The following is a 20,431-nucleotide window of genomic DNA, read 5'->3' as shown; positions in this document are numbered from 1 at the left end:
TGTTACAAAAAACCCATTTTTTGTGCAGTTTTTGAATAAAAATGAGATATTAGATTGAAAAAAAAAATTTACATCGTTCTGTGATCAACCAATTCTTACCGAATTTTATCCCGCCCAAACCTAAGCCGCTGGCGCTACCGCCCCAACATCCACCGGCTCATCCTTAACGCACAGCCCGTCAAACTCCTTATCGCAACCGGCCGTGCACCCCGAACAGGCCTGTCCGTGCCCGTACACCGGCGTCCCGATCATGTTCGTGTACGAGTAGTTGCACACCAGCTGAACCCACGTATTGTCCCCCTTCTTGTACTTGATCATGGCACAACCCACCCGACTTGCGTTCGACCGGACCAGCATCGTAAAGTGCAGTGCCTTCTCCTTCATGTACAACTTCTTGATCAGCTTGGGACCGGCGAAGTGACGCTCGTCCCACCACTCCTGAACCAGCTTCTTCAGCGTTGCCTCCGCGTCGACGGTGTCTTCACTGCTTCCGTACATGGCGATGTTCTGGCCGGAATCCGGGTACTTCTTGGTGTTGTGGCACTTGTCGTGCTCGAACTCGCACTTGTTGACGTTCAGCTCGGCCAGGTAAGCCAGATCGTCGTCCCAATCCATTCGCACCATGTTGGACGCCCTCGGTAGCCACTTGAGCTCCTTCTTGGCCACCTGGTTCCGGTAGTTGTTGTGCTCGTCCAGCAGCACCTTCTTCAGCTTGTCGTCGAACGTAAACTTGGACGCCTCGACGCACTCGGACGACAGTTCGTTCTTGGCGTTGCAACCGATGTGGGTCACCCCGGACTCGCACAGGTCCGGATTGCAGTAGTCCTCCTGGCAGAGCACCAGGGCGACGGAACCGAACAGCGCCAGCAGAAGCAGCTCGAACTTCGCGGTCATCTTGGTAGGGAGTTGAGAATGATTGGTCGTGGTCCAGAACTCGCGTTTTATAGTGCAAATGGAAAACTCTGATAAGGGCATATTAATTGGACTAATTATTTTTTTTTTTTTTGTAGTTCCATAATGTTCTCGACCTTAATGGCGTTTAATGGGCCATTGAATTTGAAATTGGCCCAAGGCTTCTAGCGCCGTCAATAATTGGATCAAAGATTGACAGCGTGCGAATTCGATCGATCATGATTTACCGTTTATTGTCCATAGATGCGACTTTAATTACATAGGTACCTAATTTGATGCTCTGGCGCAGCAAGCATATTTTCATTCAAAGATAGTAAACATGCATCTTGATCCATGTATCTAAAAAAACAATAATTTCCAAAGTTTTACATTATATGTACATCAATATTTCACAGTTGTCTAATAAGCTTAAAAAACAAAAACAAAAAAAATAAAACTACAAACAAAAAAAACAAAAAAACAAAAAAAAAAACAAAAAAACAAAAAAAAAACAATAAAACAATAAAAAAACAAAAATCAAAAAACAATAAGAGTAGCCAACATGCATCTCCAGTTTTTCCATACGAGGCTCAATGCCAAGGTTGTTAAGCGATAGAATTATCGTCAATAATATTATCGTCTAACGATAACGATAATGGTTATCGTTATCGTCGGGACGATAACAATTATCTATCGTTATAACGGTCGATTACTTATATTTAAAATATTTCTAAAATTGACTAAAACCAACCAAATTATGTTGAATTTTCGAGCTTCCTCTTAGTATATAGTTTTTTGATAATATGCTTAGTTTCAAAGTATAAATACTAAAAAAAATCTATTCAATTTGTGTTTTTATTAGAACTTAGCAGTTCTGTTCCAGGATGTTACATTTGCAATTCAGAGATTTGGAGAACCTTTCAACTGAGATCAATTGATAAGGCTTTGCAGGGAGAGTAGGGGAGAGTGGGGAGACTTGATCCCCGGGGAGACTTGATCCCAAGCCTGTATCTCGTCAGCATGTGGGTAAAACAATTAGCTTTGTTCTAGAAAGATGTGTGAAATTAACTAAAACTCACTATAGAAAACAAAGAAAAAAATGAAAAAATGTCAAGATTAATTAATTGGGCTGAATTTTCATACATAGTTTCCTTTAGTATAGTTGTACATAACTTACTGCAGTTTGAACATTTTTTCAAAAGTTTTGTAAACAAAAATTTCCAGCTTTTGTAAACATGCTTAACATGCTTAAAAAATAATATTTTAAGTTTATAAATATTTTACATACTAAACTTGTTATATTTTGAACACAAAAGTACAGGTTTTATGTGAAATTGCTGTAACTTATAGAAAATTAAAAGTTTGAATAAATAAGAAACATTTTGCTTAAGATTTCTTCAAAATGTTGAAAGGAGGATGCCGATTGCCGAGCTACCGTGGCCGTGAGGTTACGGGTTTCGCCTTGCAAGCGGAAGGTGATGGGTTCGATTCCTGTCTGGCTCGGCAAAGTCAGATCCCTTAAAAGAGTAAATATGCTCACTGGGAATACAGACCGGTAGGGGATGGGTTTCGACTAGCGGCGTGCTGGGTTTCCAATCCAGAGGTCGTGAGTTCGATTCTCGTACCGGGAGGATCAAGTTACCCCTAACATTTTTAAAATGCCGGTTCAAAATATTTTTTTAAAACGCTTGGAATGTTTCGAAGAGTTCATCTGATGAAATAGCCTTATAAGCCAAACATAGATGAATGTTTAAGCTTTCAATTCATGCAAAAAGTTTATAGTTTTGTAAGAAATTGACAGAGTTATGTGCGATACAAAAAAATGGGATCAAGTCTCCCCACTCTCCCCTACATATTTCTAAGTTTAGATTATGCTAGCTGAGTGCTCTTTTAGGGAAAATAAATTTTGCAAAAAACCCTAGAAATACACAAAGTAAAAATTACTGATTTTTTTAAAGTACTCAAATTTTTATGAATTGCAATATGGGTATTAAACGATTCGAAATTTTGCATGCATTTACAATATTTCAAAGTTTTAAGAATGAAATACTCAATATTTCACAAAATACCGTATTTTCTCGAAAATTCTCAAATTTTCATAATTCACAATATGGGTATCAAACGATAAGAAATTTTTCATGTATTTAACTGTTTTAGAGTTTGTTGAATGAAATACTTATATTTTCACAAAATGTCGTATTTTTGCGAAAATACTTCATTCACATACACAATACACAAAATACTGTTTTATATAGTGCTCAAATTTTAATTTTTCGCAAAATTGGTATAAACAATATTTTGCATGAATTTTAACTGTTTTATAAATTTTTCAATGCAATACTCTAATTTTCACAAAATACCGTAATTTTCTAAAATACTAAAATTTTTATAATTCGCAATGTGGGTATTGAACGATTCAAAAATTTATTTATTTTTTAATTGTTTTAGAGAGTTTTGAAAGAAATACTAAAATTTTTATTAAATACCGTATTTTTTTAAGAACTAAAATTTTCATGATTTGCAATATGGGTATCAAACGAAGCGAAATTTTACCTGCTTTCTCATTCACCAAACTCTAAAACACGTTTGATACTCATATTGCGAATTTTAAAATGTTGAGTATTTTCGAAAAAAATACGGTAATTTGTGAAAATTTTAGTACTTCATTCAAAAATCTCTAAAACGGATAAAATACAATTAAAATTAAGAATCGTTCGATACCCATATTGCGAATTATAAAAATGTGAGTATTTTCGAGAAAAAACGGTATTTAGTGAAAATTTAAGTATTTCATTCAAAAAACTCTAGAACAGTTGAAATGCATGAAAAATTTCAAATATTTTGATATCCATAATGCAAATTATAAAAAATTTAGTACTTTCCAAAAATATGGTATTTTGTAATTTTTTTTATTTATTCTTTGAAACTTAGGCTGGTACAAATATTTTTAAAAGTTTTTGTCACCCCCCCCCCCCCTTCAAAACTGGCCCGAAAAATCAGGGGGTAAAAAAAATATTTTTACAATAAACTTCAAAATTTCAATGAAAATTCAAGTGCAACCAGCTGAAATCAAATTAAAATACATTCTCCTGCGTTTAAAATCAGTTTTAGCATATTTGGGTTTATTAAAAAATCTTAAGATTTTTTGAAATTTTTGATTTTGAAAAATCTTAAGATTTTTTGAAATAATTTAAGAGTTAAAAAAAGATTTTCAAAAATCAAACATGCAATCGAAAATGACTTAACTAATTTTGATTTCATTTTCAATAAGGAGTACGTTTTGAAAAAAAAAAACAAAATTCCTGTAATTTTCTTGATTGACTTTATTGATCACACTGCTGGTTGCCTAGAAAAAATAATATTTAAAAAGTATGCAATACAGTGCCATTCCGTTTTTGGCAACACGACTTTTCGACACATTTCGACACGTCAAAAAAGTTTGATGGAAATAATTGGACTAAGTCTGTTTTTCTTCTAAAATGTTGATTGAAAAAACTTCCCTTAATCATGCTCAATTTAAAAATCGACGTTAATTTTTGTTGAAAAAATGCGTGTTTCTAATAACGTGATGGCACTGTACCGTAAACTGGGGTCAGTTTAACCATGTTGGAGCACAATATTTTGATTTTTCTGGTTGGTTTCGGTTAAAACAGACTCAAACCAACAAAAGGTGTACATCCATTTCCAAATTTAAAAGTTTTAAGTGCTCTAAAAACTGCTGTCCCTATTCTGACTGAAGTTTAGATTCGCCCAAGATTACGGTATTTAATTATGGTTACCTACAAATACTATCTTTTTTACAGCATATTACATTAAACCTAGCATTAAACCTACAATTTAGAGTACTGCAAAACATACATAATATTGTTCGATATGTAAATCAAGCTCACATTGAAGATCTATATCGAGTCGATGCTTTGCGTACATTCATCTACGAAACGAGTAAGTAACTCACTAATTACTGGCCATTTGCATGCTAATCGTCACGTGTGAAAAAGTCAATTCGCAAACGCCTAACGATGGTTAACAATGCGTGAGTTTAATTCACAGAATAGATTCGTGGCAATTTACTGTGATTATGTGTCAATGTGAAGTACGTTTTGTTCGTCACTTCCCAGTGATATGAAATTAAAAACAAAATAACAGATTTAGTGCTGCCTTTTATTCATCTGCAATGCACAAAACTATTGTTATTTAGGGAAATTAGTGAAACTTTTTTCAGCTACCCTAAAGTGTTTAATCCACATCTTGGAAAAAAGCTCGTAGGTATTTTAAAGGAGCGTTATTTTAAAACATACCGCAAAATCTGGAAATTTTTAAGTCATTCGTTGCCTTATTTATATGAAGATTTTAAAAATTATAGCCAACATCTTTCAAATGTAGATGTCTACACAAATTATAGCTACTTGTATACAATATTGAATACAAGTAATCTTTCCATCTTTACCCAGTTAACTTAATCCGAATTCTGAAACGGAATCTAATTAGAATCGTATACAAATTCCGTTTCAAACGCAACAACCGGTTCCGTGTTCGAACCGGTTGTTGCGTTTGAAACGGAATTTGTGTAAGATTCTAATTAGATTCCGTTTCAGAATTCGGGTTGATTTGACTGGGTATTCTCCTGTTACCAAAGGTTACCAAGTGTTACCAAGTGAGAGAGAGTTTGTGAGATTCACGCTCTCTCTCAAGCTTTTCTCAACTTTACCCAGCGTTGCCACATGTACAGATTTATCTGTCATGGTACAGATTTTCAGCTCAGATCTGAGTACAGAATCTGTACGTACAGATGACAGATATTTGGGTCACCGTACAGATTTGTACAGATTTTCAGATAAAACAGATTCCTATTCAAAATGAAATTATTGAATATTTAAGTTATTGCAATTATCTCAACATTTAAGAACTTTTCATTGATTAAATCTGGTTTAACTTTTGAAACATTTAGAAATGGATCATGCTTATATTTTTAACGATCTTAGATCCAGTTTTGCTGGAATATTTTGAACTAGCAATCTCTCTCAATACTAACCCCCAGTACGCCGCGGGTAATTGGCTCCCTCTCACTAACATTTACACACAAGATCCTCTGTAGTTGCTCTTAGGTTTAAGAGAACTGTATTTACAAAAGCAGACTCATTGCTAACCATGTTTCAGTACCGACAAGGACCCAATAAAAATAATTCATAGCATAGCATTTCGTTCTAATAAAGTTATAACATAATTTCCAGCATTTCCCATTCTTCTCAAAAAATATTTTAAAATGAAGAAGAACACAGGTAAAATAAAATCCAAAACACTTCAAAAAATTTATAAAAGTTGTATTGAATCCAACTGAAAATAATGAGGCATAAAGTTTATTATATTTCTTTTTATTAATTTGAAAATATTTTAAAACATATGAAAAAACATGATTGTTTTTAAATCTGAAAACTTGATTATTGCATTTTAGGCAAGTTTTGTCAAAAAAAAAAATGTTTGATAATAAATATTATTTTGCTAGCATTCAATACTGCACATGCACTAAATTTGAAAAATATTTACAACCGCCTTGTGGTTGCCTAAATATTGACAAATGCAATCCTCTTTTTTCAAAATATTATTATTTGTTTCTTGAAAGGTAAAGTCATTATTTCACATTTAACTATGTAATGAATAGAATCTGGCCAAAGTAAATGTTATTAATTGTAATTGTAATTTATTTGGTAACGATATCCTGTTAGTTTACACTTTGTATCAGGGCAAGGAAGGAATTGGAAGTTTTCGATAAATTATGTTTGTACCGTCAACTGGGTCGATCGGGACTACAGTCTGAATGATATGAATATGGATTGCAGTCTAACTTGAAAGCTTAAAATTTGGAAAACAATGTTTTGTTGTTTTGTGCCTGTTCTATTCGAAACTTATTTCTAAATATTGTGCAGTAACAGGACTTACACATCTGTCCTAATTCGTCCTTAAAAAATTCTTAAATTCTTAAATTCTTAAATTCTTAAATTGGGTCCTAAAATGAAGCTTAGATTGCTGAAATTATTGTTTACAGCGATAAAGCTTATTTTTCTGAGTACAATGACCCTTTGTACGAGCACAAAGAGTTTAAAATGGATTTTTAAATCAATTTTGAAAAATTAACCTCGCGGTCCTTCTTGACAGAAAAGCTCCTACTTGACAGCTCGTTCCAAGGGGACCATAGTTGATCCATCGGAAAAATGTTGTCTTGTCAAAAAAAATTTAATTAAAATGAAAAAAAGTGATCAGAAATGGTTTTTTATCGTGTTTTTTACCGTTGTACATAAAAATTGACATAGAGCTTTAGTACCCAATTCTTAAATTCTTAAATTCTTAAATTCTTAAATTCTTAAATTCTTAAATTCTTAAATTCCTAAATTCTTAAATTCTTAAATTCTTAAATTCTTAAATTCTTAAATTCTTAAATTCTTAAATTCTTAAATTCTTAAATTCTTAAATTCTTAAATTCTTAAATTCTTAAATTCTTAAATTCTTAAATTCTTAAATTCTTAAATTCTTAAATTCTTAAATTCTTAAATTCTTAAATTCTTAAATTCTTAAATTCTTAAATTCTTAAATTCTTAAATTCTTAAATTCTTAAATTCTTAAATTCTTAAATTCTTAAATTCTTAAATTCTTAAATTCTTAAATTCTTAAATTCTTAAATTCTTAAATTCTTAAATTCTTAAATTCTTAAATTCTTAAATTCTTAAATTCTTAAATTCTTAAATTCTTAAATTCTTAAATTCTTAAATTCTTAAATTCTTAAATTCTTAAATTCTTAAATTCTTAAATTCTTAAATTCTTAAATTCTTAAATTCTTAAATTCTTAAATTCTTAAATTCTTAAATTCTTAAATTCTTAAATTCTTAAATTCTTAAATTCTTAAATTCTTAAATTCTTAAATTCTTAAATTCTTAAATTCTTAAATTCTTAAATTCTTAAATTCTTAAATTCTTAAATTCTTAAATTCTTAAATTCTTAAATTCTTAAATTCTTAAATTCTTAAATTCTTAAATTCTTAAATTATTAAATTCTTAAATTCTTCAATCCTTCAGTTCTTCAATTCTTAAATTCTTAAATTTCTAAATTCTTCGATTTTTTTTTTTAATTTTAAATCTGGGTAATCTTTTAAATTTTAGATTTTTATTTCAGAATTTCATATTTTTGGATTATAATCTTGAATTTGAAGGATTTTGAATTTTTGAATTATTAAATTAATTTTTTTTAATTTGAATAATTTTGAATTATTAAAATTTTAAAGCTATTAATTTGTTTTTTTTTTAATACATACACTTTAACTTTTTATATTTTTTAAATCTAAGATTTTTTTATTTCTCAATTTTAAAATCTGGAGTTTTTTTGAAAAGGTCCAATCAACCAAATTATCAGTTTTCCAGGGGTATTAAAAAACACCCAAAAGCAAAAACTGAAAACTTGATTCATTGGACCTTTAAAAATCCAGAAATGGTAATTTTAATATTTGTATTTTTGAATCTGTGTGTTTATGGATTTTCTGTTTGGTTTACTTCTTTTCAAGCAAAATACAAAATCCGTCCTTATAATTTCAAGATTCTGCGTTTTGAGATTCGGAATCATAAGGCAATTCGCAATTTTCAATATTATTATATCAATTATAAAATTATTGATACATTTATAACTTTCAGTTGCAGTAAAATAAACAAATTCTGAATATTTATTTTTTTTTAATCAAAACATTTTACAAACAAACATCGCGCGAAGAAACATCATACACCACCTTCAGTTTCTGTTACTTTTCAGTTGCGTAACACGTAAGGAAAATCTTTTCATGACCCTTTCCTTGACCGTTTCTTGGGCGTTTTTTTTTATATGGAGTTTTGCGTTCCTTCCGAGTTGCATATCAGCATTTAGTGTTGTCATAAGATTGTTCGAAATGCATGTTAAAAACAAGTTTTTTGGAAAAAATTATGCCGTACAGATAATGGTACAGATATTCGCCATGCTTAGTGCAGATAAGACAGATTTTTGGACCCTCTGATACAGACGAGCATGTGGCAACACTGACTTTACCTCGTCAAAAATTTGTTTACAAACAGTCGCAGTAAAGCGGCCGAGCGGAACCCGTGCAGATTTTCGCCAAACAATCCGAAACCATGGCCGATGATGACAACTGGTCCATGCAGTGCTGTGAGCTGGACGATCTGATCCCATCGCCGGAAGAGCTGGAAAACGCCTACGTAGCGCTCGAGAATGGCACCTACCCGCTGGAACTGAACTGGAAATGCCCCGGCCGGCGGCCACCGTCACCGGTTCCGAAAGACGACGGACCCAAGACCACCGAGGTGGTCGAGAAGGAAACGTGAGTTCGAGTACCATCATCATAGAATCCTGTTTTAATTTTCTTTCGTTTTAGTCCCACCAAAAACAAGGAGTTTGACTTCATGGACGATGGTCCGCTGCCGCAGATGCGCGTTCGAACGCAGAATAGTGGCCCCAAAGGATCGGCCAAGAAGAAAACCACTAACTTTGCCGGCGTGCTGGACCAGATGAAGAAGCATGGCCGGTTGACGCCACTGAAGGAGGGAGCAGCACCGACAGCGGGAGGGAGCTCGGCTAGCTAGGGGCGAAATAAAAATAATTTATTAAATAATTATTGGTTTTTAGACGAATTTGCGAACGAAACATCATCTCCGGAACGGCTGAACCAACTTAAGTTCGCCTCGTGGCAAAAGAAAGCTGATCAGTTTGAATGAATCCACATATAGATCAAAGGAATCCCAGATAGAACATATTTTTCAAAAAATAAAATGCAATCAAATGCGTTTTTCAGTTTTTTTTGGTATGTTCAACAACCCTGCAGTAAAAAAATCCGCTGGAATTTGTCCGACTGAAAATTTCCATAAATAAAATCCGGTTTTTGTGCTAACTATTCTTTGACAGAATTTAGAATTTGGAAAAAATAGAAATTAAAATAACGAAAAAAAAAAAGATTCCAATTGTTGAAGGATTGTTCAAGGCCCAAAAGAAACAAAAAACTATGTTCAGACCTGATTTACTTAACAGAAAATTTCTTCTTTTGACCAGCCTATTAAGACCGATGCAAATATTTAAAAAAGTGTTTGTCCCTCGGCCCTGGCCGTGGTCAAGGGGGCAAAATAAAAAATATAAAAATTTAAATAACAAGCCATAGTCTTCACATTTAAATGAAAAAGTGTTTTAAAATGCATTTTCACTAGTTCAGTTGTTTTGCAATCATTAGTTTTCAAAATCTAAGATCTGACAAAAACAAAAATTGTATCGAAAAAAAGATTTTGCATCGAAAATTTTCAAAAAATCTTAAGATTTTTTAATAAACCCAAACATGCTAAAAATGATTTTAAACGCAGGAGAATGTATTTTAATTTGATTTCAGTTGGTTGCACTTGAATTTTCATTGAAATTTTGAAGTTTATTGTAAAAAAATTTTTTTTGCCCCCTGATTTTTCGGGCCAATTTAGAAGGGGGGGGGGGGGTGACAAAAACTTTTAAAAATATTTGTACCAGCCTAAACACAGAACCACCCCAAACATGAAAAGGGGCTATTTTTTATAGGAGTACAATTCTTTACGAAATCAATCTTTTTGCATTCCTCACTGAGGTAAGGCTATAATCCTGCTCTAAAATTGAACTTTTTATTTAAAGCTCGAAAACCCACCTTCATGTATACATATCGACTCAGAATCGAAAACTGAACAAATGTGTGTGTGTATGTGACCAATAATGTCACTCAGTTTTCTCAGCACTGGCTAAACCGATGTTGACCAAACCAGTCGCATTCGACTTGGTTTAGGGTCCCATGAAGTTTCGATAAGTAGTTCAAAAGTTATGTATAAAAATGTGTTTTCGCATATTTTCGGATGTTGAATAAACGGCAGTAAACTAAACCAAAAATCATCATGCTATACATCGTTAGTTAGGTAATTGGAAGACCATTCCAACGAATTCGAAACATTGATAATCTGGCAACCCTGTCTCGAGTCATAACCACTTATGTGATAATTATATACTTTTTTGTAGCCGGATCTCACTTAAATGTATGTAAACAATGTCCGGATCCATCATCCAACCCATCGTTGGTAAGTTAATTGAAAGACCTTTCCAACGAATCCGAAACATTGATAATCTGGCAACCCTGTCTCGAGTTATGACCACTTATGATGCCACTTATGAGCCCTTGAGTGATATGTGGGTTTTTGTATTCCGGAACTTAACGAAATTAGACGAAATTTGTGTCCAAACGCATCATATCACATAACGTCATGATTCGAATTCCCGGACGCTTCGAAACCCGGACACCTCATCTTGTTTTATCAATTATTTGGATATAAGTTCGCATTATAAATGTCAAAAATGGGTTATTTGATGAATTCTAACATCCACTTTCATTTAAAGTTTGTTTGAACGCTGTAGTTAATGTCAAAACAATTAAATAAAATAAAATTATAAGATTACCAAAAATGCGAAACATTTCACGTGAAATATTTCATAGACGTCCGAAGCACCGGGAAAGCAAAGCAGAAATTTATGGTTTAGATTTCCTTAAATTCAAGCAAATTTTTATATAAAAAGTTGATTGTTTTGGTGTTAACAGCTGATTTGAGACCTAGAGAATGCCATTCACTAACATTTCAGTCCAAATTTGTGCGATTCATTAGCAAAAACGAGTGTCCGGATTTCGAATCAGCTTTTATCAGTGTCCGGGATTCGAAGCACAACAAGTCATTTTGATTTTCAAATTCTGATGACAAATTGATAGAAAAGACATATTTTGCATGCATTCTCTTAAAACTGACATCCTGATGATATTTCTTCATTTCCAACTTTTTACATGATTTTTTGTCAGCTATAACAAAAATTATATGCTACTAAGTGTCCGGATTTCGAATGACGTTATCACCCATTGTTGGAAAATAGTGAGGAAGGCACCGGTTCCCGGATCATTTTTTTATTCAGTGTAGTCCTAATCCATACCTTTGCTGAAGACACCAAATCGATAAAAAAAAATCCTTCAAAAGATACAGATTTTTGAATTTTCATTAATCATGTTTGTATGGACAGCTGCCAAATTTGTATGGAAAATGATATGGAAATAATGCAAAATGGCTTCTTTGGGCAAACCGAAGGCACCAAAAAAGTATCAGACAGTTTAAAAAATACAAAAATTAAAATTAAAAAAAATACCGATTTCGTAGAGAACTGCTCAGTTTCAACTTTGAGGTGCTAACTTGACTTACCCTAAAATAAATGTTAGTGTGACAACTGGCCAAAAGGATTTCCAGTCAGAACGCGTTTGACACACGTACATTCCCGACTACCGTAACCATTTGTAATTATACAAACTCTTGTTGGGCTGAATCGAGCCAGGCCTGTTTTGAAAACGTATCCAGAGCATGTTCAATAAATTAAACATCTTCAATTTACAACTATTTAACGCTGATCAAACCACCGCCGTGTCGATCCCCGAGGATTACTCAGAATCGATTTGATTTACGAGTGCCGCAGGATTAAGCCGCCGGTGGCCATCAATTCTGCCATTGCTGCCGTTCCGATTACCATCTGCTGCCAGGCCACCGACAACTTCAACTATTTAGCGCGCAGAGGCCATCCATGTTGGCTCACCGCACAATTCTTACTCACGATCACGATCTGCGTTTGGCTTGTTGTTGTTGATGCTGTTTATGCGCCGAGACACACACACGGGAAAGCCAGTCTTGGCCGTTTCCGCTGCCTCCGTGTTCCGTCAATCTCGCCCTCCAACCTCCTGCGCATTTGACCGAAAACCGCGCGCGCTAGCTCGTTATTTTGCGCCAAATGTTTATATTTGCTGGCTGGCCAAAACTATACATACTCATACTGCCGCCGAGGTCTCTTTCTCTCGCGGCGTTTCTTGGCCGGATGGATTGCCGCCGCCGCCACCACCAAGAAGAAGTGGCGCGGAGAAAATGAAGCAAGTGCGCATCCATCCTGAAGATCCGCGCGCCGCCAGGTCGAGTCGGGGCACGCGGGGCCTTTCTCAGTAGTGGCCGGACGCGTGCTCAAAACGGTTCTTTTCATACGTTCGTTGTACTCCTTTCGGGGCGTCCGCGACGACTTGAAACCGGCAAGTACTTTCTCCAGGAACGAATCCGCGCGGTACCAGTGGGCCGTACAATCTCCCGCGGGGAAGAAGTGATCGCGCGCGTGTGTTGTCGTCATGCAGGACGAGTTGGCGGAGTTCCACCAGCACTTGGGGACGATTCCACCGCCAGTGTTGCCACTGCCGACGCCACCACCGCCACCGGCAGTGCCTCCAGTGATTTCTCAAGTACCAAAGCATCCGCAGCAGGAACAGCACCTACAGCACCAGCAACATCCGCAGCATTCCCAGACGACACCGTTGAGGCTTCCGCAGCCGCAGCTGTCACCGTACGATCGGCACTCGCTGGCCATTCCGATCTCCGACTCGCTCAGGGTACGAACCGGTGAGTGCGGGTTCTGTGTGTGTTGGGGGGGGAGATGTGTGTTTGGATTGTGTGACAGGGCAAAGACAGGAAATGGCTGAAAGAACATCATAACACAAGATCAAGGAGATCAAAACATGATCAGCGTGGAAACGCCAATTAATTTGCGTGACGTCCCGCGGATAGTAAAAACTTTATAGCACAAACAAATACGGTGTCAATACGATTAGATTTAGGTACACGCCACGAAATTGGCTCATTTCCTTTTGTGGTCCGTTCAAATGGCGAATTTGTTGCACAGCAGTTGCAGTAACCGTTGTCAACAAGTTTCTAGTCGTAGAAATAAGAAACAACAACACCAGTTTCAGCATTTTTGAAGTAGGTATAGAAACCAAGTTGCATAACAATAAATTGGAGCATCTATGCAACTTGTTTTTTATCCAGGATTTTAAGCAAAGATGGCGTTCTAATGGTGAACATCCGAAATGTCAAAATCACGCAGTAGCACCAACATAAGAAAACAAATGTGGCTGTCATGCCATGGCACACTTCTTTTGTAATATTGGTTCCACTGCGTGATTTTGACATTTCGGACGTTCACCATTAGAACGCCATCTTCGCTTAAAAACCTGGATACCCACTTCAATTTTGAGCATTCAAAAATGCTAAAACAGGTGTAGCTGTTTCTTATTTTGACACAATCTTTCACCGGGTTGGGCGTTGCTAAATCGTTGTGGTTGTGCTGTGTAGACGCACTTAGATTTTTGGCCTAGTTGATTTAAATCGATTTTTTTACTGCATTCCGTCACTAATCGAGATTTTCTGATGAATGTATGAAATTTGTGCGGTTTATGTTGGACTGACAGTATTTTAATAACGAGAACTTAAGCATAACAATGCAAGTGGGTCCAAATGGGTCAATCTTGAAGTAAACATTTTAGACTTCGACATTGGCCCAATAACATTGTTTTAATAGAATTATACTGCCCATGTTCGCATAAATGTCCCATATGCAAAAACAGCAAGCTGAGAAAAACGCATTTGAAGTTTGTCCCATACATAAGGCTACATGTTAAGTTTTCTTCGAAAAACTGGATATCCTCCTGATTTCTAGAACAAAGTAGGACTGGATGTTATAGGCTTTTCTGAATTAGGATACTTTTTTGAACCAAACTGCATCAATAACTCAAAAGCGATGCAAATGCATATGGGATATTAATGCGATTAGGGGCATTATAGTACCCAAAAGTGTCTTGGTCATCGCTAAAATTTTAATGTTATCGCAGTTTTAGTATAAAAGGTGGATTTTTTCTTTCTATTTTGTAATTTTTTCGATATTATTTTCAAAAAATCATATTTTGGTATCCAGTTAATTAACTCCTCCAATTTTTGTAGTATGTTACGTCAAATTTTGCAAGGAATCTGATAAAAATATTTACAAGCATACTCATCATAAACTTTTCTATATTTCAATCCAAATTATCAATCCAATCTACAGTTCAGTGGCCCCTTCCTGTATTAAATACCTACGGTCGCAACTGCGAAAAAAAACGTTTCGTTCATTTATAGTTGGAATCTTTTTTTCAATTGCTCACGAAACTTGCCAAGTAAATCGTTTTATGTAACATTTACTAATAAAAATGTGCAAAATAAGACAAGGAACAACTTTTCAGAATCTCGCAAATCGCTAAACAAATTAAAATTTAGTTGTATCTAAGTTTTTGAATATTTGGGATTTACAAATATCAGTTGTCAGCTCTAATTGAGTTAAGCTGTTACAACCAGGGGTGGAAAGATTGCCAATTAACTCTGGGAAAGCCAGAAACTTCAAGTGTCAGCCGGAATATTTAGTTAATACATATTTATTTCAATATCAAGTAATTGAGCGAAATTTTACATGTTTTCGAATTATATTAAATTCTCAACGCATCATAGTTGTTAGATATTTGTCTGCCAGATTTTTTTTGATACTTGGCTAGTTTTTTTTTTCAATTTTGTCCTGACAACCCTGATTACCACTTAAATTTCCGCAGCTTTTAGATTTTTATAAATAAAAATCATAATTCTAACATAAACTAGGTGCATGAATACAAAACAAGTTTTAGAATCTTAAACACCACAATAACTGCATGATTCGAAAAAATGGTCCGATCGTGCACACATTGGCGTTGGGGTTCTTTGGCCAAAATGAGGGCCCTGGCGATGCCGGCGATGGCCTGATATGAGCTATCGAACACCATTGGCAATATGGCGTCGTTTGTTTACCAACATGAGATTGGATGGGAACGAACCGAAAAATACTTTGTTGTGAAAATTTCTGTAACCGTTGTACATATTTTAAAAACCTAACAATATAGACAAAATTTCGTTAAATTCAAAAACAGAAAAAAAATTAAATTTTCAATTTAAACCGCTATCCTAAGTAAGATTATGCAACAAATCATCATCCCTTTTATTTATCTTATGTTTTCAAACCGGTTTGCTGTAGCTTGGCTTTAAATTTTGCATTAATTAAATAAAGGGGTAATTCTCCGCCAACTCACACAGCAGTTGCCCCGACCCCTCTTCGATTTGCGTGAAACTTTGTCCTAAGGGGTAACTTTTGTCCCTGATCACGAATCCGAGGTCCGTTTTTTGATATCTCGTGACGGAGGGGCGGTACGACCCCTTCCATTTTGAACATGTGAAAAAGAGGTGTTTTTCAATAATTTGCAGCCTGAAACGGTGATGAAATAGAAATTTGGTGTCAAAGGGACTTTTGTGTAAAATTAGACGCCCGATTTGATGGCGTACTCAGAATTCGAATAAACGTATTTTTATCGAAAAACACTAAAAAGTTTTAAAAATTCTCCCATTTTCCGTTACTCGACTGTAAAATTTTGGAACATGTCATTTTATGGGAAATTTAATGTACTTTTCGAATCTACATTGTCCCAGAAGGATCATTTTTCATTTAGAACAAAATTTTTCATTTTAAAATTTCGTGTTTTTCTAACTTTGCAGGGTTATTTTTAGAGTGTAACAATGTTCCACAAAGTTGTAGAGCAGACAATTGCAAAATTTTGATATATAGACATAAGGGTTTGCTTATAACCATCACGAGTTATCGCGATTTTACGAAAAAAAGTTTTGAAAAAGTTGGTCGTCATCGATCATGGCCATTCATGGTCACCCGCGACAGACACGGACGACGAAACAAAGAGAAACGCAAAAAGTAACTTTTTCAAAACTTTTTTTCGTAAAATCGTGATAACTCGTGATGTTTACAAGCAAACCCCTTATGTCTCTACATCAAAATTTTTGTAATTGTCTGCTCTACAACTTTGTAGAACATTGTTACACTCTAAAAAATAACCCTGCAAAGTTAGAAAAAACACGAAATTTTAAAATGAAAAATTTTGTTCTAAATGAAAAAATGACCCTTCTGGGACAATGTAGATTCGAAAAGTACATTAAATTTCCCATAAAATGACATGTTCCAAAATTTTACAGTCGAGTAACGGAAAATGGGAGAATTTTTAAAACTTTTTAGTGTTTTTCGATGAAAATACGTTTTTCGGAATTCTGAGTACGCCATCAAATCGGGCGTCTAATTTTACATAAAAGTCCCTTTGACACCAAATTTCTATCTCATCACCGTTTCAGGCTGCAAATTGTTGAAAAACACCTCTTTTTTCGCATGTTCAAAAATAGAAGGGGTCGTACCGCCCCTCCGTCACGAGATATCAAAAAACGGACCTCGGATTCGTGATCAGGGACAAAAGTTACCCCTTAGGACAAAGTTTCACGCAAATCGAAGAGGGGTCGGGGCAACTTTTCCCGATTTCGTGTGAGTTGGTAGAGAATTACCCAAAGATTTGTTGCCAAATTTCCAACTTCAGCCATGTGCAACAACATCCACTTCACCCGTGCGGAAAACCGATAATGGGGGTAATTCACGCGTAGCAGACTGTCAAAGTTCCAAAACGTCATTGCCAATCTTCGGTGCGCTGCTTTGGTTCGTGTTTGAAGTTTCGAGCCGAGACTCTGGCCAAAGAACTTAGGCCCATATTTTTTTATTTGTTTTTGTTAGGGTGACCTACGCCGTGTTAGGGTGGTCTAAAAAAGGTAATTTTCGTCAATTTCTAAAAAAAAACTAGTGTAAAGTTTCTAAAATATAGCCTGACATGAGCCTGACTTAAGCTATTACCGCGAGCCATTCGTTTGGTATCGCTGTTCTACTGAGCCAAAAGAGTATTTTGCGTATTTTGTTTTGGTGTAAAACCTGATATTGTAATTCTTTTGAATGTAATTTTACTTCAACTTAATGAATAAAAGTGCAATTCCAGATAGACTTATGTAATTTCACACATCGATTCACGATTCCAGATTTTATATAACCTATGATATTATCTTGATTTATTTTACTGTGTAGTCTTGAATTTTAGTTAAAAAATACATTTTGTTTCAAAAATATTATTGTTTTTCTGCCCACCCAATTCCATTACGCATAAACACCAATTGATTACTGTCAATTCCAATTTCCAAATTTCTAAACCTAATCCAATTAATCGCCAACGTTCCCTGCCGGTTCGATTGCCACTTTATGTTGTTGGCTGGCTCTAAAACATGTCACCAGTTTTTCCCGTCGTTTTCAAAATTTAAGGTTTCAAGCTCACTGCTGGAAAATCCAATTTTCTCGATAGGTTTTCCACGCATTCGCTGCTTTGTAGTGGCACAGTTCATTTTTATGCACAGATTTTTGGAGTGTTTTTTTTTTGCTCTCGTCTTTTGTTGTTGCTCAGCTGACTCTCGTTTGGCCACGTGGCCTTCGCAGTTGAGCGCGATTTGTATGTTGGGTGAAACTGGATATGGAGTTGAACCGTGACTCGGTGGAAAATTTTCTGAATAGTTTGTTTTTAGTAGGTCAAATTGTGAGTTTTAAAATATCAATTTGCGTTTTAGAATGAGTTTTTTTTAAGATAAAATGTCTTCAGTCAGTGCACAAATAGTCATTCCACAATGTTGCACAACTGGCCCTAATGGGACTGAGACTACATGGTGAAAGATTCATCAGTCATACACCAAAGGAACATGAATAAAGATGTCTTCTGACGCCTCTCTAGTCGGTCGTTTCACAGATGAGCAGTTCTCTAGGATTTCGGTCATTCGATTTTTTTTGTATTTTTTAATCCGACTGAAACTTTTTTGGTGCCTTCGGTATGCCCAAAGAAGCCATTTTGCATCATTAGTTTGTCCATATAATTTTCCATACAAATTCGGCAGCTGTCCATACAAAAATGATGTATGAAAATTCAAAAATCTGTATCTTTTGAAGGAATTTTTGATCGATTTGGTGTCTTCGGCAAAGTTGTAGGTATGGATACGGACTACACTGGAAAAAATAATACACGGTAAAAAAAATTTGGTGATTTTTTTATTTAACTTTTTATCACTAAAACTTGATTTACAAAAAAACACTATTTTTAATTTTTTTTATTTTTTGATATGTTTTAGAAGGCATAAAATGCCAACTTTTCAGAAATTTCCAGGTTGTGCAAAAAATCACTGACCGAGTTATGAATTTTTTAATCAATACTGATTTTTTCAAAAAATCGAAATTTTGGTCGTAAAAATTTTTCAACTTCATTTTTCGATGTAAAATCAAATTTGCAATCAAAAAGTACTTTACTGAAATTTTGATAAAGTGCACCGTTTTCAAGTTATAGCCATATTTAAGTGACTTTTTTGAAAATAGTCGCAGTTTTTCATTTTTTTAAATTAGTGCACATGTTTGCCCAGTTTTGAAAAAAATATTTTTGAAAAGCTGAGAAAATTCTCTATATTTTGCTTATTTGGACTTTGTTGATACGACCTTTAGTTGCTGAGATATTGCAATGCAAAGGTTTAAAAACAGGAAAATTGATGTTTTCTAAGTTTCACCCAAACAACCCACCATTTTCTATCGTCAATATCTCAGCAACTAATGGTCCGATTTTCAATGTTAATATATGAAACATTTGTGAAATTTTCCGATCTCTTCGAAAAAATATTTTGGAATTTTCAAATCAAGACTAACATTTCACAAAGGCCAAACATTCAATATTACGCCCTTTTAAAATGTTTGTCTTGATTTGAAAATTCCAAAAATATTTTTTCGAAAAGATCGGAAAATTTCACAATTGTTTCATATATTAACATTGAAAATCGGACCATTAGTTGCTGAGATATTGACGATAGAAAATGGTGGGTTGTTTGGGTGAAACTTAGAAAACATCAATTTTCCTGTTTTTAAACCTTTGCATTGCAATATCTCAGCAACTAAAGGTCGTATCAACATAGTCCGAATAAGCAAAATATAGAGAATTTTCTCAGCTTTTCAAAATATTTTTTCAAAACTGGGCAAACATGTGCACTAATTTAAAATCTAATCTAATCTAATCAGACCCTAGCGCAGCCAATCTTTCGAAGGGATCCTGGAGAGTGCCTTAGGTTAGATGACGCCTAGCACTCTTCTTGTCATTTATTAACATTTGTAGTGCGCCATTGCATTAGAATGCATTGAAACATCACAAGCGTTAAAGCGGCCAGGCCTACTGCGTAAAGCCGTATCGCAGAGATGACTCGTAATTGGGTTGAGTTTGAGCACTGAGTGTTCGAACAACAACACAATTCTGAATCGACAGGGGAGGAAGAAGCGTGGGGACACACCACCATACGCTCCGAGATTTGGTTGTATTCGTTGGGAGCACCATGCTAAGAAGGTTTGGTACTCCGGGACCCTCTGGGATGGGACATTGTATTTCCACGAATGCCCTGGACACTATTTGCCGTGGTTATAGCGCCACAACTCGCTCTCTGTAACAGTATTCCTAATTCCAGTCTATGCTCACCAAGTCGTCGTGGCCTAGTGGTTAGCATTTTTTGCTTACCAATCCAAAGGACGGGGGATCGAACCCCACCTCGAGCGACTTTGATTTTTCGTTCATATTCATCATTTCAGATTTCTATGTTCTTAACTTTCTCGTTGGGAGCAGATGGGAATCGAACCCAGAACCATTCGCTTACAAAGCGAATACCGTAACCAGTCA

General features: G+C 35.1%; 3 protein-coding genes across 4 annotated transcripts in view; 2 read left to right on the top strand and 1 right to left on the bottom strand.

Annotated features, from left to right (window-relative positions):
* Positions 1–88: 88 nt before the first annotated feature.
* LOC6048226 (antigen 5 like allergen Cul n 1) lies at positions 89–917 on the bottom strand. Its single transcript, XM_001865139.2, has one exon. The coding sequence runs from the start codon at positions 892–894 to the stop codon at positions 121–123; it is 774 nt and encodes a 257-aa protein (XP_001865174.2). The 5' UTR covers positions 895–917; the 3' UTR covers positions 89–120.
* Positions 918–8,945: 8,028 nt separating this feature from the next.
* LOC6048223 lies at positions 8,946–9,532 on the top strand. The gene is made up of 2 exons (XM_001865138.2): positions 8,946–9,241; positions 9,296–9,532. The coding sequence occupies exons 1-2, from the start codon at positions 9,036–9,038 to the stop codon at positions 9,501–9,503; spliced, it is 414 nt and encodes a 137-aa protein (XP_001865173.2). The 5' UTR covers positions 8,946–9,035; the 3' UTR covers positions 9,504–9,532.
* Positions 9,533–12,950: 3,418 nt separating this feature from the next.
* The window catches only part of LOC119770103 (band 7 protein AGAP004871-like), a 91,145-nt gene continuing 83,664 nt past the window's right edge, over positions 12,951–20,431 (top strand). For both annotated transcript variants that reach the window (XM_038264341.1, XM_038264340.1), the window contains exon 1: positions 12,951–13,382. In XM_038264341.1, the coding sequence (XP_038120269.1) occupies positions 13,115–13,382 (268 nt within the window). In that variant the 5' untranslated portion in view covers positions 12,951–13,114. The remainder of the gene's footprint in view (positions 13,383–20,431) is intronic.

Source organism: Culex quinquefasciatus, chromosome 3, assembly GCF_015732765.1.
Source record: "Culex quinquefasciatus strain JHB chromosome 3, VPISU_Cqui_1.0_pri_paternal, whole genome shotgun sequence".
NCBI lineage: Eukaryota > Metazoa > Arthropoda > Insecta > Diptera > Culicidae > Culex > Culex quinquefasciatus.
The sequence above is the reverse complement of the archived record's forward strand: the minus strand, read 5'-3'. Positions and strand labels throughout refer to the sequence as shown.